Below are 15,000 nucleotides of genomic sequence, written 5' to 3' on the forward strand. Positions count from 1 at the left end.
ATCGCGCAGTGTTTAATACACAATGATTTAACATTTTGAATTGTATTAATACTTACTGTAAAATTAAATAGATTTTATCAATTTAGAATTAATCATGCCTGATAAATAAACCTAGTTGGGTGAATCTTATTGTAGCCAGTTGGTCTGGAGTTTTATGACTCACTCGCCATGGTTTCGATCCCCACTCGTTCCGTGGTTTAAAATAAAAACAAAACATTCAGTCTTCATCCTTCCATTAATTTTTTTTAATGTTGTGTTCCATGTATCATCTTTTCCCATGAGTTATTAATTCTTCGTCAACACCACCGACGTCTCGTTGAGAATATTTAGACATTCTCAGCTAAGACAATCTTGGAGAAGATAAACTTCTGAGTAAAATCTGCATTCAGGTAGAGGAAGGTTTCCTTGTTTCAGACGCTTAGTGACGTGATACATAAAAGAAAAATGATTCAGTAGCCACTTGGAGTTGCTCAGAAGGTGACCTGTAGTGATTACAGTTTTGTATAGATCTGGAGACGTTTCCTACGTTTGGAAGAAAACAATAACGGAGAAAAGTTCGTGCAATCAATGCAGCTCTTCCAATGGCTTAGTTTCATCTTCAGTTATGGCACCTCCGGTGGAATAGTTCATCCGTTCGTCCATTTGGACTGTTAAACATTTCAAAATCTCTTTCAATGTTTATTGCATGTGACAGGATTTGACGAAATAACATAACACTAGCCTCGTGTTCCAGGGTATGAGAGTGACCACCTAGCTTCGGCTAGGCCCATACTTTTCTAGGATGTGGCAGTGTGTGTAGGACTCAGAGATAATGATTGTAAATAATTTCGCCTGTTTGCGAATTGTTAAGCATTTCTAAATCTCTATCAAGATTCACTGCATGAGGCAAGATTTGCTGTAATAACATGTCACTAGACTGGTGTTCCAGGGTATGGGAGTCACCGCCGACCTTTGGCTAGGCACCCATAATCTGGGATCTCGCTGAAGGGCTAAAGTACTGCTTACATTGATGACTTGAGAAATAATGTTTATATATATATATATATATTATATATCTTTGGAGGAGGTGAATGTATTCAGATATTTGGGAGTGGACGTATCAGCATATGGGTCTATGAGAGATGAGAATCATAGAATTGACGAGGGGGAAAAGGTGAATGGTGCACTTAGGAGTTTGTGGAGACAAAGAACTTTATGCATGAAAGCAAAGAGGGGAATGTATGAGAGTATATTTATACCAACACTCTTGCATGGGTGTAAGGCATGGGTGGTGAATATAATGCAGAGAATCCGTAGTATGGAGAGTAAGAGGAAGTGCGGCTTATCAAAACTATTATCCAGATGGCTGAAGAGCGGTTATTGAGATGGTTTGGACATGTAGAGAGGATGGAACGAAATAGAATGACTTCAAGAGTGTATAAATCTGTAGTGGAGGAAAGGCTGGGTAGGGGTCGGCCAAGGAAAGGTTGGAGGGAGGGGGTAAAGGAGGTTTTTGTGTGCGAGGGGCTTTGGCTTTCAGTAAGCGTGCATGAGCATGTTAGATGGGAATAAATGGAAACAAATGGCTTTTAGGACTTTACGTACTGTTGGAGTGTATGCCAGGTAACATTTTTGAAGGGATTCAGGGAAACCGGCAGGCCGGACTTGATTCCTGGAAATGGGAAATACAGTGTCTGCGCTCAGAAGGAAGGGTGTTAATGTTGCAGTTTTATAAGTGTAGTGTAAGCACGCCTCTGGCAAAACAGTGATGCAAAACAACCACTGTGATGCATGCAGGGGGAAAAGCTGTAAGCCTTCTCCCTGAAAGCTGGCTGCCTTGGATCAAAGTCTAGCGCAAGCTGGACTCCACAGTACTGGTCCAGTGTGGTGAGTTTGGTATAGCACTGCGTACCTTGTTCCAAAGTTCGTAGGTTCGAGTCTCCTTCAGCCAGAGATCAGTGTTTGTGTATATTTCGCCCGCTCTCGCGAATTCCTTGCACACACATATATATATATATATATATATATATATATATATATATATAACGAGCCATTATTTTCTTTTTAACGACAGTATTATAATAGTGGCGTTAGAAAAAAATATTCAGGAATTGCCTAGTTATTATAGAAAAGATCATGCAGGCATATTGACGGTAAAAGTATTTCCTGAATATCCTAGAAAGTTCTGGGACATAGGGTATTACCTGATGACAAAATGAGAGCATTTATTCCTTCTATTTCATTAGTTAGAAGATTGCACACAATAGCTACATTCTATATGTGGATAATCCACTACTGTAATGTAATTTATGTCACATGACCTGTTCCCAGCGGTTAGAAGCTTAGGGTTAGCAATTAAGAATCTCCTAGTTACTCTGTCTTATGTTATCTGCAAACTATGGGGCCTATCCCACCCGACCCCATATGGGGTGGAGTGCGGAGAAAATTCTCCCTTAAAGAGCGTATCTGTCAGCCTTCTCAGCCCCTTCAGCCCTCTGAGCGGCTTAGCCCTTTCAAAAAGGACTAGTGGACTCTTCCTTCCTCCTACAACAGTTTTATTATAAACAACTGTATGTACCATAGCATCTCGAGGCACATCCTCTCCTTGCTAAAATTTCTGATCAACTATACAATGAAGTTAAATGAGAGTAATTACTCTTTCCCCGTAGTAGAAAAATTAAGAGAAAACCTGTGCCCCACTTGGTCTACAAGTTAGGGACATTACAACTTCTAGCCTACAGCTAAATAACAAGAACCCTACCCTCTTGTGTTGAACACTGTTGCACAGACTAGTAACGAATGTATATAAAGGCGAAATCAGCAATTTCCTTTGTTCAGAGGATGGACAATGCGAGTGATTGCAAAGAACATTTCCGAAATGTAGTGATAAACACTAGTGCAACATTCACCGTGTGACACCTCTACATTCAAAGCAACACAACATTCCCAGCTCTATGGTGCTGTCCACATCATAAGCTCACATTACACGAGCTAACTGGGTCTTAATCTCAGTTGTATCACGAAAAATGAACTGCAGTCCATAGGTAGACACAAAGTGATTAGGGCTGACCTATTCTAGGCTGAAGCGCGAATACCATCAACAAAACTTAGGCGAGTTGCTTACCACGCTCCAGTAAATTTTTATACTGGAAAATATATGTGTTAGATATATGTGTATTCTTAACCTTAATTATACTCGCCATTCTACAGCTCAGAGATGAGGCTACCAAGACTCACGCGAAGTAAGACTTCTTAATCGCAGCTGCAAGAAGTCTGAGTCATCACTGAAGCTATGTATCTTTTAGTTTATCTTAATTATGTCGGAGAGTAGATTTGGCTGTAAATTCCCCCACATGGGGTGTGGGGGAACCGGTGGTAGTTGGCATTAGGTCGGGTCTCCCCTCCTTAATTCAGAAAGAGATCCTTACGGGTGTTACCCATGGTACCATACTCTGAAAAAAACTTACTCTCATTTTCTACTGTTGCTACCCTTGCAACATTGAACAGTTCCGCATAATGCACTGATAAGTGTGAGAGGATCTGAGCTTAAGATTTCTATGTCCCGTGGCTTGTCTTGTATATATGTATTTATATATATATATATTATATATATATTCCCATTTGGTGTACTAGCCTCCACAAGCAGCATATATCGTACTGTAACCACGAACGAGTGGTATTTAATCAATAATACTGCATATAGCCGAGGACTCGAACGCATGTTGTTTTGGCCCACCTCATGGTGAGCGAAAAATCACACGACGCTTTAACCCACTGGACCACCCAATCCTACAAAGATCACGCACCCAGCAGAGCTAAGTGTTGTACCATGATCAGAGGACATAAGATGGTGTGGGTGCCTCAAAGCTAATTTCATTCTACTCCTCGTTTGGTATATTAGCCTCCACACGCAGTATATATAGTATTGTAACCATGAACGAGACCTATTTAATCAATAACAACACTGCGAGTAGCTATGGGCTGGAACCCATGTTGTATTGGCGCATCTCACAGTGAGCGAAAATCACAATATGCTCTAACCCACAGGACCACCCAATCTTACAAAGATCACACACCCAGCAGAGCTAGGTATTGTACCGTAATGCGAGGACCTACGATGGTGTTGGTGTCTCTGAGCTAATTTCATTCTACTCCCTGTTTGGTGTATTAGCCTCCACAAACAGTATATATTGTACTGTAACCACAAACGAGTGGTATGTTGTCAATAACAACACTGACTAGCTAAGGGCTTGAACCATGTTGTTTTGGCCCACCTCATGGTGAGTAAAAATCGCACGATGCTGTAACCCACAGGACCACCATATCCTACAAAGATCACGCACCCAGAAGAGCTAGGTGTTTTACAGTGATACCAGGACATACGATGGTGTGGGTGCCTCAGAGCTAATTTCATTCTACTTCCCGTTTACTCTGAGACACCCACACCATCGTATGTCCTCAGATCAAGGTACAACACATAGCTCTTCTGGGTGCATGATCTTTGTAAGATTGGGTGGTCCTGTGAGTTAGAGCATTATGTGATTTTCGTTCACCATAAGGCGGGCCAAAACATCATGGGTTAGAGTCCTTGGATAGTCGCAGTGTTGTCATTGATCAATACCACTCGTTCATGTTTACAATAATATAAAATACTGTTTGGTGGGCTAGTACACCAAACAGGGAGTAGAATGAAATTAACTCAGAGGCACCCACACCACCGAATGTCCTCGGACCAGGGGTAACACACCTAGCTTACCTGGGTGCTTGGTTCTTGCAGGATTTGGTGGTCCTGTGGGTTAGAGCATCATGTGATTTTCGTTCACCATAAGGCAGGCCAAAACATCATGGGTTCGAGACCTCGGCTACTCCCAGTGTTGTACTAATTAAATACCACTCGTTCGTGGTTACAATACTGCATATACTGCACGTAGAGGCTAGTACACCAAACGGAGAGTAGAATGAAATTAGCTCTGAGGCACGTACACCATCGTATGTTCTTGGATCATGGACATACTTCTCACATTATCAAGGAACTAAATACATATACATATGTATAATATATATATGTATAATATATATATATATATATATATATATATATATATTATATAAATATATATAAATATATATTATATATATATATATATATATATAAATATATATATAAATTATATATATAAATATATATATATATATAAATACATATATATATATATATATATATATATATATATATATATATATATATATATATATATATATATATATATATATATATATATATATGTCCTGCCGAATATGTAAAACTGGTCAATTAGCAAGAACTCATTTAAAATTAAGTCTTTTCTAAAATTTTCTCTTATACGTTTAAAGATATATTTTTTTCATTAATGTTGATGTAAAAATTTATAATTTTGCACCAAAAGAAACTTAGAAAACTTACCTAACCTTATTATAACAAGCGCAATTTATTTCAGCCTAACCCAACTAAATATATTTTAGATTTGTTTACAATAATTTAATACTAAACAAACACAGTGAAATATATTTTTTTCGTTAGGTTCAGAATGATTTTGACGAAATTATTGCATACACAAATTTTCACTTGTCTTATATGGCAAGATTAGCGTTGCTATTTAAGCCAAGATCGCAAGTTCTGCCTCTATATATATATATATATATATATATATATATATATATATATATATATATATACTGATATTGTAATAGCCTAAACGAAATTAGCGTGGCAATAATAAAAATCTCGGTCATATTCCGCTATGATATCAGTAACTTCACATACGTGATTGTAAGTGATTTAGAAATCACTGGCAATTATGGGGTAGCCAAGCATGGAAAAGCATGTCCATTTAAATGGGGCGAGAAAACGGTAACATTCAAAGGGGAGACTTCTAAAAGTTATGTAATGGAAATGGGGCTCATTAAAATAAGCTCATTTAAAGAGGGAGGCATCTGTAATAACAAGGAAGAAAGGCACAGTTATTCAACCCACATAATTCTAAGGCAAACTCTCGTTCATCCTTCAGTAACTGCAGGAAAAATAGACCCTAATTCCTCGGTGTAGCACTACATTTAAGACAGTAATGCATTCGCATAGGAGCCCAGTTTTAGACTGTGTACTATGCCTCAACTAAAAATGCATCTAATTTGAACAACCCATCATTGATACCGTACAATGAATGCCTCTCATGCTTAATAATTGCCGATTCTATTAAATTCACTGTGGAGAAAGAGGTGGACTGTAAACTTCCATTCTTAGATGTTTTGATACAGATGTGTTAATATACTATTCCAACCATGAGACTAAAGTTGATAAGAGTGTATTTCTTATTATGTTTCTGAGAGCCTAGAGAGTGTGCGGTCCGGAGTTCCTAGATGAAGAAATTTGGAAAATATTCGACATTGGCATGAAATTGCTGTAACCTAAGTAAGGTGTTTGTGGAATCTGCCTTTCTGGTAGCAAATAAAACTTATTATAGAACAGAACCTAGGATAACACCTCAGACCAAGAATTTGCTGGTCCTCCCATACAACGAGAATTTATCTGTCCTGCTGAATGCTCTTACAAGATTTAATATACAAGTAGTATTTAAAATTTAAAGACTGTTAGAAGCACTCTGAAAAAGAATTCATCCCAACAACGTCTGTCCTGGTTATGTCTACAGAGTTGGTTGCAAAGGTTGCAGTCTCTCCTACTTGGGATAGACGGGAAAACCAATAGAAATGAGAAATTCCCAACACCGTTATTCGATATGTATAGCACAGGAGTCGAACGCGATTTTCAACCATATTAGAGCTTGTAATAACCCGGAAAATTGGCGGGAAGCAAGAGTTATTTTCCCCAGTTCCTCCTGGCTTGAAAGGATTATTGTAGAATCAGCAATTATAAAGCATGATAGACATTTATTATACAATATCAGTGATGAGTTACTGTTCAAATTAGATGAGTTTTTAGTCGAGGCAATAGTACACAGTCTAAAATTGGGCTACACACAAATAACCCGCACATAAAAGAGAGAAGCTTACGACGACGTTTCGGTCTTTCTAATCTCAACAATTCTCTCCGTCCCTTAGACATCAAGCTTACCTTCCGCCAGACTAACACTCTTCGCACTAATCTCGTTCATACCTCTCCTCCCTCTACAGATGTTCCTGGTGTCTACTCTATTTCTTGCTCCTCCTGTCCTCTTCAATACTTCGGAGAAACTGGTCGATGTCTTTCTGACAGACTTAGGGAGCACAAAAATAGTGTTAGGCTTGCCGACACTAACAATGCTCTTTTCTGTCACGTCAGAGATCATAGCCATCCTATTGACTGGTCTTCTGCTAAAACTGTCTTCCATACTTCCAACTCGAACAGTCGCCGTCTAGTTGAATCCTCTCTAATACACAACTTTCCTTTGTATGAACCTTAGCCCTGGCTTCGTCTCTGTAGATGCCTTCCTCTCCCACTACATTGTAAAATGCTCCAAACTTCAGAACACCCGTGACTTAACCTGACTCCATTTTTTCTTTCTTTCTTTTTCTTCTTCCTCTTCCCCTTTCCTCTTTCCTTTTCTCCTCTGGGTTGTCTTTCTCTCTTCTGTCTCGTGTTTCTGTTCCTTCTTCATTTATTTCACCACTTCCCCTTTCACGCACCTCTGTGCGCTTGCTTTCCCTCAGTGGGCACCTAGCTCTCTTGCAGTGCTCCCCTTCCTTTGTATTTGACTAGCTCGTCCTCCTTATTTCCCACTTCTACCACTACCACTACTACTACCTCTTCTACTACAACTACTGATGAAATTAAGACACATGTGCGGCGTCTGGTTGTCTTTGTTGTGGACGTTTCGCCATCCAGTGGCTGGCTGGATGGCGAAACGTCTACGATAGGGATGCCCGGGTGTTGCGCATATGTCTTAATTTCATCTTGTCGGTATTATATACCATTCTTGTACTACTACTACTACCACCACCTCTTCCTGCCTATATATAGCCGTCCTGCTCCACTTCTGGTTAGTGTGACTTTGTCAATGGTTCAAGTCGGACCGAAACGTCGTCGTAAGCTTCTCTCTTTTATGTGCGGGTTATTTGTGTATCGTTCCAGTCGCGGTATTGTGCCTTTTTGTTATTTAAAATTGGGCTCTTATACGAATGCATTAGACTCTCTTAAATGTTTTGCCACACCGAGGAATTATGGCTTATTTTTCCTGCAATTTTTGAAGGTTGAACCAGAGTTTGCCTCAGAATTATGTGGGCCATCTTCCTTGTTATTACAGATGCCCCATCTTTAAATGAGTTTATTTTAATGAGCCCCATTTCTTTTACATAACTTTCTCTCTCATATATATATATATATATATATATATATATATATATATATATATATATATATATATATATATATATATATATATATATATATGTCGTGCCGAATATGTAAAACTGGTCAATTAGCAAGAACTCATTTAAGATTAAGTCCTTTCTAAAATTTTCTCTTATACGTTTAAAGATATATTTTTTTCATTAATGTTAATATAATTTTTTTTAATTTTACACCAAAAGTAACTTAGAAAACTTACCTAACCTTATTATAACAAGAGCAATTTATTTTAGCCTAACCCAACTAAATATATTTTAGATTTGTTTACAGTAATTTAATACTAAGCAAACACAGTGAAATATATTTTTTTCGTTAGGTTCATAATGATTTTGACGAAATTATTGCATACACAAATTTTCACTTGTCCTATATGGCAAGATGAGCGTTGCTATTTAAGCCAAGATCGCAAGTTCTGCCTATTCGGCACGACATATATATGCAAAACAATCGCAGACAGGCGATCTTAACAATGCAAGACAAGCCATGGGGGGGGGGGTGAAAATCTTTAGCTCAAGTACTTTCATACTTCTCAGTGCATCATCAGGAGCTGTGCAATGTTGCCAAGGCAATAACAGAAGTAGGGTAAGTTTTCAGAGAGTGGTAGCGTGGAGCCAGCCAGCCAGTCTCTGAGAGAGCCAAGCGGGATGCCACCACACACCGGTCCCCTTCCCCCCTTCCCACACTCCAAATGATGAGTGTTGTTGTGGTTGTGGGTGTAGTGAAAGTGATTATATTGTTGCGTGTTGTGATGGTGGTTAGTGTGGCTTTCATGAGTACTGTGATGATGGTTGTGATGCTGTTGATTAAACCATACCACGGGCGGGGATAGAACCCGCGATCAGATAGTCAAAACTCCAGACCGTCGCGTTAGCCACTGGACCAGCTAGCCACAATAAGATTCTTCCAACTAGGTATATATCTACACCATAGGAGTGTATACTGTTGATTACACTGGTGGGTCTGTCATGGTGTGGTGCTGATTTTCATGGAGATACGTTTGGTCATGGTGGTGGTTATTATTGTGATATAAGTGATGTAAACCAGCTGGTTCATAGTATCTCACCCAAAAGTATTCCTTCTTGAAGCCAGGAATCTTGTGGTGGGAGGCTCCGATCTGGTGGAGGATGTCGAAGAAATAGTCCACGTTATCCATGGATTTGATACCTTCGTCGATGGAATTCATGACTGTTTTTGCGTGCTCTGCCAGCTCCAGTGACTCAGCCTGTTCATCTCTCGTCCTCAGCTGCTTGAACTTGGTGAATAAGTTGATCAATTCTGCGTTGTTCTCAAATAACCTGCGGAGGGAGGAACAGTTAGCTACTGAATATTATTATTATAATCAAAAAGAAGCGCTAAGCCACAAGGGCTATACAGCGCTGCAGCTACTGAATAGTTTTAGTAATTCTTTCGTTGGTATAATAAAGTGCACGCGCACTAGTAATAAATTTCACGGTCACTATTAACATAGTAAACGTGCATTATTAACAAAGTACACTTGAACTAGTAAAAAGAAAAAATATAGATCATTCCAACTCATTAGTTTGGTGTGGGGATCACACTGTCAGCTGTTTTGACAGTGTAACCAAGAAATTTTAAGCGAGAAAGAATATGTAGCAAAACTGAATAATTGTGAATCCTGACTAATAAAACAAGGAAGACTAAAGCTTAAACAGTGAAATGATCAGCTAAATTTGTAAGTAAAAACGAGACTTGAGATGGTGATGTGCTGAAAACGGATGATGACAGGTGTTAATTTTTTTTTTTTTTTTTTTTTTTGGGGGGGGGGGGGAATGGTAGGTAATCAGGTTTCATCCAAGGATGGGGAGGGTGAGCGTGTGTTATTTATGAGGGAAAAGGGAAGAGGTATTAGAACCAGCAATTATGGAATGGTTTTTGTAAAATATTAAAACAAAAATGTTAAGTAAATGGCAGCCAGAGGTCACCCAGTGTCAGAAAAAAGTTGACGTCCACACTTGTGCTTGAGTTATTGTTATTTTGTAGGAAGGCTCCTTGAAACTCATAAAGGGCTCTAGATCCAAGGACACTCAACTAAAATAGTGTGCATATTAATTGGGACACCAGTAAATTTTGTGATTATCTCATAGTATGTCTTAGTCTCCAGCTTAATGTAGTTTCGGTTCTTTTCTTTCCAGAAGAGTTTGCTACCGACTTCGGGCAACCGTCCAGCTGTGGTGTTACCCTGCACCTCTCCCCAGTGTTACAACAGCTGTTGTTCTGTAAGGCTACTCCTGGAAACATGCTCTGTAAGTGAATGTGGTTTTTGCCAAATTCTCCCCTTCAGTTTATGATTACTGCTGAAATTTATAATGGATGTTACACCTAGGAAGCATGCAAGTATTTTAGCTCTTAGAAATCATGCTTTGAGTTTCAGACAGATCGCCGAAAATTTGAGCCTAGCAAAGTCAACTGTTGGTCTGACTCTGAAGAGAGCTGATGTTACTGGTAATTGTGGAGCGGTAAGTCGAGGAAAGTATGAAAGAAAATGCAAGACAATGCCTCATGATGACATGGTTATCGTAAAAAATGGCATGAAGGATCCCAAGAAAACTAGCAAAGATTTGGCTTCAACTGGCATAAATGTCGATTCTTCTTGAAGCGGGCAGAACTGCCAGAAAACTGGTAAAGAAACAATTACTGACTACTGCTGTGAAGAAAAAAACGGCTGCTTGGGCACTCGATCACAAGGGATGGACAACATGGGTACAGATTATTGGTAGTGAGACGGAGAAACAGCGACCTGTAGACATAATAGATCAGAAGGCTATTAAAGGCTTTTCCCAGTTTGACCGAATTAAGCTTAATTACATAATTTACAGGGAATCTTGTAGATATAACAATCAGCATTTTGGGGGGAATTTTTAATAAAAAATTTTTTTTTTTACTGTATGAAGATTTTTCTTACAACTTTGATTATAAAATTCTTAAATAGAGAAGGTATATCAAGAATGCTTTCATGGTAAGTGAGAACCAACATATTCTTGGTTGTCCTTCTCTGAATTGTAAAATGTATTTCTAGCAATTTTAATGTATTTACTAGTTAATTATTTTGGGTATTTTAGATCATTAGCTATGCCATAAATCTTAAAGATTTCTTCATCTATGAACTCTGGGCTGCAAGTACGTAAAGTTCTCAAACACATGGATGAGAATTCAAAAAATTTAACTCTCATGATGTGAAGTGCACATGAGAACAGTTATTTGTTGGTTTCTGTATATTTTGAATTTATAATCATGGGTTCCTTATCAATTAAGACATCTAAGAAAGGCAATGAGCAATTTTGTTCAAATTCAACAGGAAAAATTATGGAATGAGACAGACTGTTTAGTTTAACAAGGTTTATAAATATTTATATTTTTAGGCATTAGACACAGATCAACATATCTTGACTAATTAGCACTATTAGGAAGGATTTTATTAAGAAGTCTTGTTTCAAAACATTCCTGTAGAAATTGCTAAGAATAATTGAGAGAGAATTATCTGATTGCGATACTAAACTTCTGAGTGTAAAACTTTCCAATAAACACAAATTTTCCATCGACAATACTTAGTTTAATAAGCTCAGTGATTGTATATACTGGCAATGGTAAATCTTATTTACCGAGTTTTTCATATAGGAAGCTTAATAAATCAAACCTGAAGTTTTGTAAACAAAGAATTGGCATCAAAACTCACCATACCATAGTCATTCAAATCAGTCATGGTGCTTAATTTATCAAGTAAATCAATATTATTTTTAACGTTAATGTCAGAAATTTTACCAACAATTGGGCACGTAGATTTATTGATCCAAATTTCAGCTTGCTACAGTAAAACTACAATTCTTTTATTTGGCAAGTATGAAATCACTTCATCAGAGGGGGTTCACTAATAGAATTCACTTTCAGTTCGAGCAGCGAACCCAGTGTCTGGTACCTGGATGATGGCACTCTGGCACGTACGGAAGAGTCCCTGCTAGAGGACCTACAACTGCTGAAGTCACATGGAGACGCTTTAGGACTCATTCTCAATCCCTCGAAATCATCTTAAACCAGGAAATAATTACAGCTGTGAAAATAATCCTTTTTGAAGCCTCAACTGTTACCCCATCCAAGAGCATCAGACCACCAACACCGTCCTCAAGAACAAACTGATTGACCTGATGAGGATGGAGAAAAGAATAAGTGATCTGGAAACCCGTAACTCCCTATACTTCCTCACAATGTGTTTAACTGCTAAGACTAACCTATTTGTTGAGGTGTGCACGCTCCTTCCACAACCCAAGTCTCAGTGAAAATGTCGCCCTCCTGAGATCTACCTTTAGGAGAGCACTGAATCTGTCACTGGAAGGTCAAGCAACTCTTCCAGTTTGGCTACGAGGTATAGAGGTGTTCAAGGCACCGCAGGAAGCAATACCTGCATTTCTGTCAGTGTGTGGCTTCCAATAAACCAGTTAAGGACACTTGAGAGGCAGGGGTGGTTTTACTGAAGCTTAAGCTGCAGAGGCCCATAATCTCAGAAGCCAAAAGCAACTTAAGTCCCCATTGCTTAAAAATTTTGGGTCTACCCCATAATAGTTCAAGCTTGAGAGACCCAGAAATGTAGGTCCACCACTGTTGTGAGGTGCTGTAGGAATCACGACCCAAAGTTCATCGAAGCAGACTCTTCAAACAGACCAACTACTGCCAGAGAGCAAAAACAGTCCCACTGGGACTAACTGATCATGAAAAAAAATCGCCCACACAGTACTCAACAATGCCTCAAGAAAGGACAAAGCTCATCTATAACAGCGGTGAAGGCACCAAAACCAAGAGATTTTCTTTCTTGGGCACACGACATGGTCATTCAGATTTGTGTACCTCTATGCCTAGCCGCCCCCATACTCACTGAACCCAGGTACACACATGCAGCAAGGCGTCAGCTGATCAATTTGGACTACATGGTCTGGTCTGTCATACGTCAGAAGGGAAGTACGCCAGATATGAGGAGGTCAATGACATCAACAAAGTCTCGTCACCGCCCATTGCCCAGTAGAATGGGAACGTAAGGTACCGAGACAAGTGATATTTAATCAATAATAACACTGCGACTAGTCGGACGATCGAACCAGTGTTGTTTTAGTTCACATCATGGTGAGTGGAAATTAACGACACTAGCCCACTGGACCTTACAAACAACTTGAGCCTAGTAAACTAGGCTTGCTTCAAGTTGTGAGGACATATGATGGTGTGGGTGCTTAAGAGCTAATTTCACTCTAATCCCCTTTTGATGTACTAGCCTCCACAAGCAATATACATATTACTGTAACCACAAGTGGGAATTATAGGTTGTAGCTGCTGAGACAAAGATACAGAGCCTGGCAGAGAAAAAGGATCATCAGTAGATAGTGAGGGAACTGTGGGACAGGAAGGAGCTAAGAAATCCCTTGCAGAAGTGATATCAGGCTACTGAGGTGTCTGGGAGATAAGGGTAACAACAAAGAAGATGTTTAAATTTGATCTAGAGATATGCAGGGAAAAGAAATGGGAAGAGAAGGAAAAGTCAATAATTTATGTGCTGAGGCTATGCTGAAAGAAGACAGTGGGACAGTGGGAGAAAAAAGAGATTGGAGAGCATTATCGCAATAACAGGAGAGAAGGACATGTCACAGCTGACAAATTTTCAGTCTTGGGGGATATTTGAGGGAAAATTTTGCCCAGCCAAACTGACATTCAAGACACAAGTGGTACAGAACAGGACCCTGCAATAAAACTTATCAGCGAGAGTACCTTGACTGTAACAACACATGAAAAGAATGAGAACAACTGACGGTGAAGTAAGAAGATGCCCAAGGAAGGAAAGACACAGGGCAAACATTGACAGACTGGAAATCTCAGCCTCAGGGAGGAACACCAAACACAAATACTCATAGAACCTCAACCCCTACCCCCCACACCAATCAAACACAATATCCGGAAACAAGCTATACTCACAGCCTTCCCCCAGCACTAATACTACTATCAGAGCCTTCTGCAATATCCCACCCCGCCTTAAACATCCCCAGTCTGCACCAAACCCTCCCACTCCCCAGAATACAGTACCAGAAAGGAAGCTGAATGTATGGTACACCAAATAAGAGTGACGAATGGCAAGAACAAATCATCGAGACATCCCAGGACATCATAACACTCATGGAGACAAAGTTCATCGGGATGACAACAGATGAGATCTTCCTGACTGCATATGCGAAGGAGTATGGGTCCCTTCAGACCTCTGAAGAGCATTTGAAGGAACCTCTTCCTCCTTATGAAAAGACAACAGAAAAAATAAATTATAACAAAATAAGATAAATAATTTTTTATTAAATATAAGCAAATCTCTCATAAAATATAAAACAATTAAATATGAACTCCTAACTGAAGTAAATGATGGAAAAGTTAAATAAACATATCAAATGAAGCAAGAACGAGAAACCAGTTACAGCACTCTGTGGTCACAGGTGGTTGTGAGTATTGTGAAGTCCACCTCCAGAACGTAACAGTGCCTCTAACGATACACAGCTAGCAGCGAAATTAATGGAGTTTGGCTGCCGGCTGCGATAGATGACTGGAGGTCGACAACAGATGTATAGGGAAAACGCACAAACGAGATTGTTGAACTCGTA

At 39.2% G+C, this 15,000-nt stretch overlaps 1 protein-coding gene across 1 annotated transcript in view; it reads right to left on the minus strand.

The window, feature by feature from the left end:
• Positions 1–15,000, minus strand: part of LOC128688742 (uncharacterized) — a 16,911-nt gene that overhangs the window by 1,740 nt on the left and 171 nt on the right. The window contains exon 2 of the mRNA XM_053776759.2: positions 9,423–9,654. Coding sequence (XP_053632734.2) covers positions 9,423–9,542 — 120 coding nt within the window. The 5' untranslated portion in view covers positions 9,543–9,654. The remainder of the gene's footprint in view (positions 1–9,422; positions 9,655–15,000) is intronic.

This window comes from Cherax quadricarinatus, chromosome 13 (assembly GCF_038502225.1).
Source record: "Cherax quadricarinatus isolate ZL_2023a chromosome 13, ASM3850222v1, whole genome shotgun sequence".
Classification (NCBI taxonomy): domain Eukaryota; kingdom Metazoa; phylum Arthropoda; class Malacostraca; order Decapoda; family Parastacidae; genus Cherax; species Cherax quadricarinatus.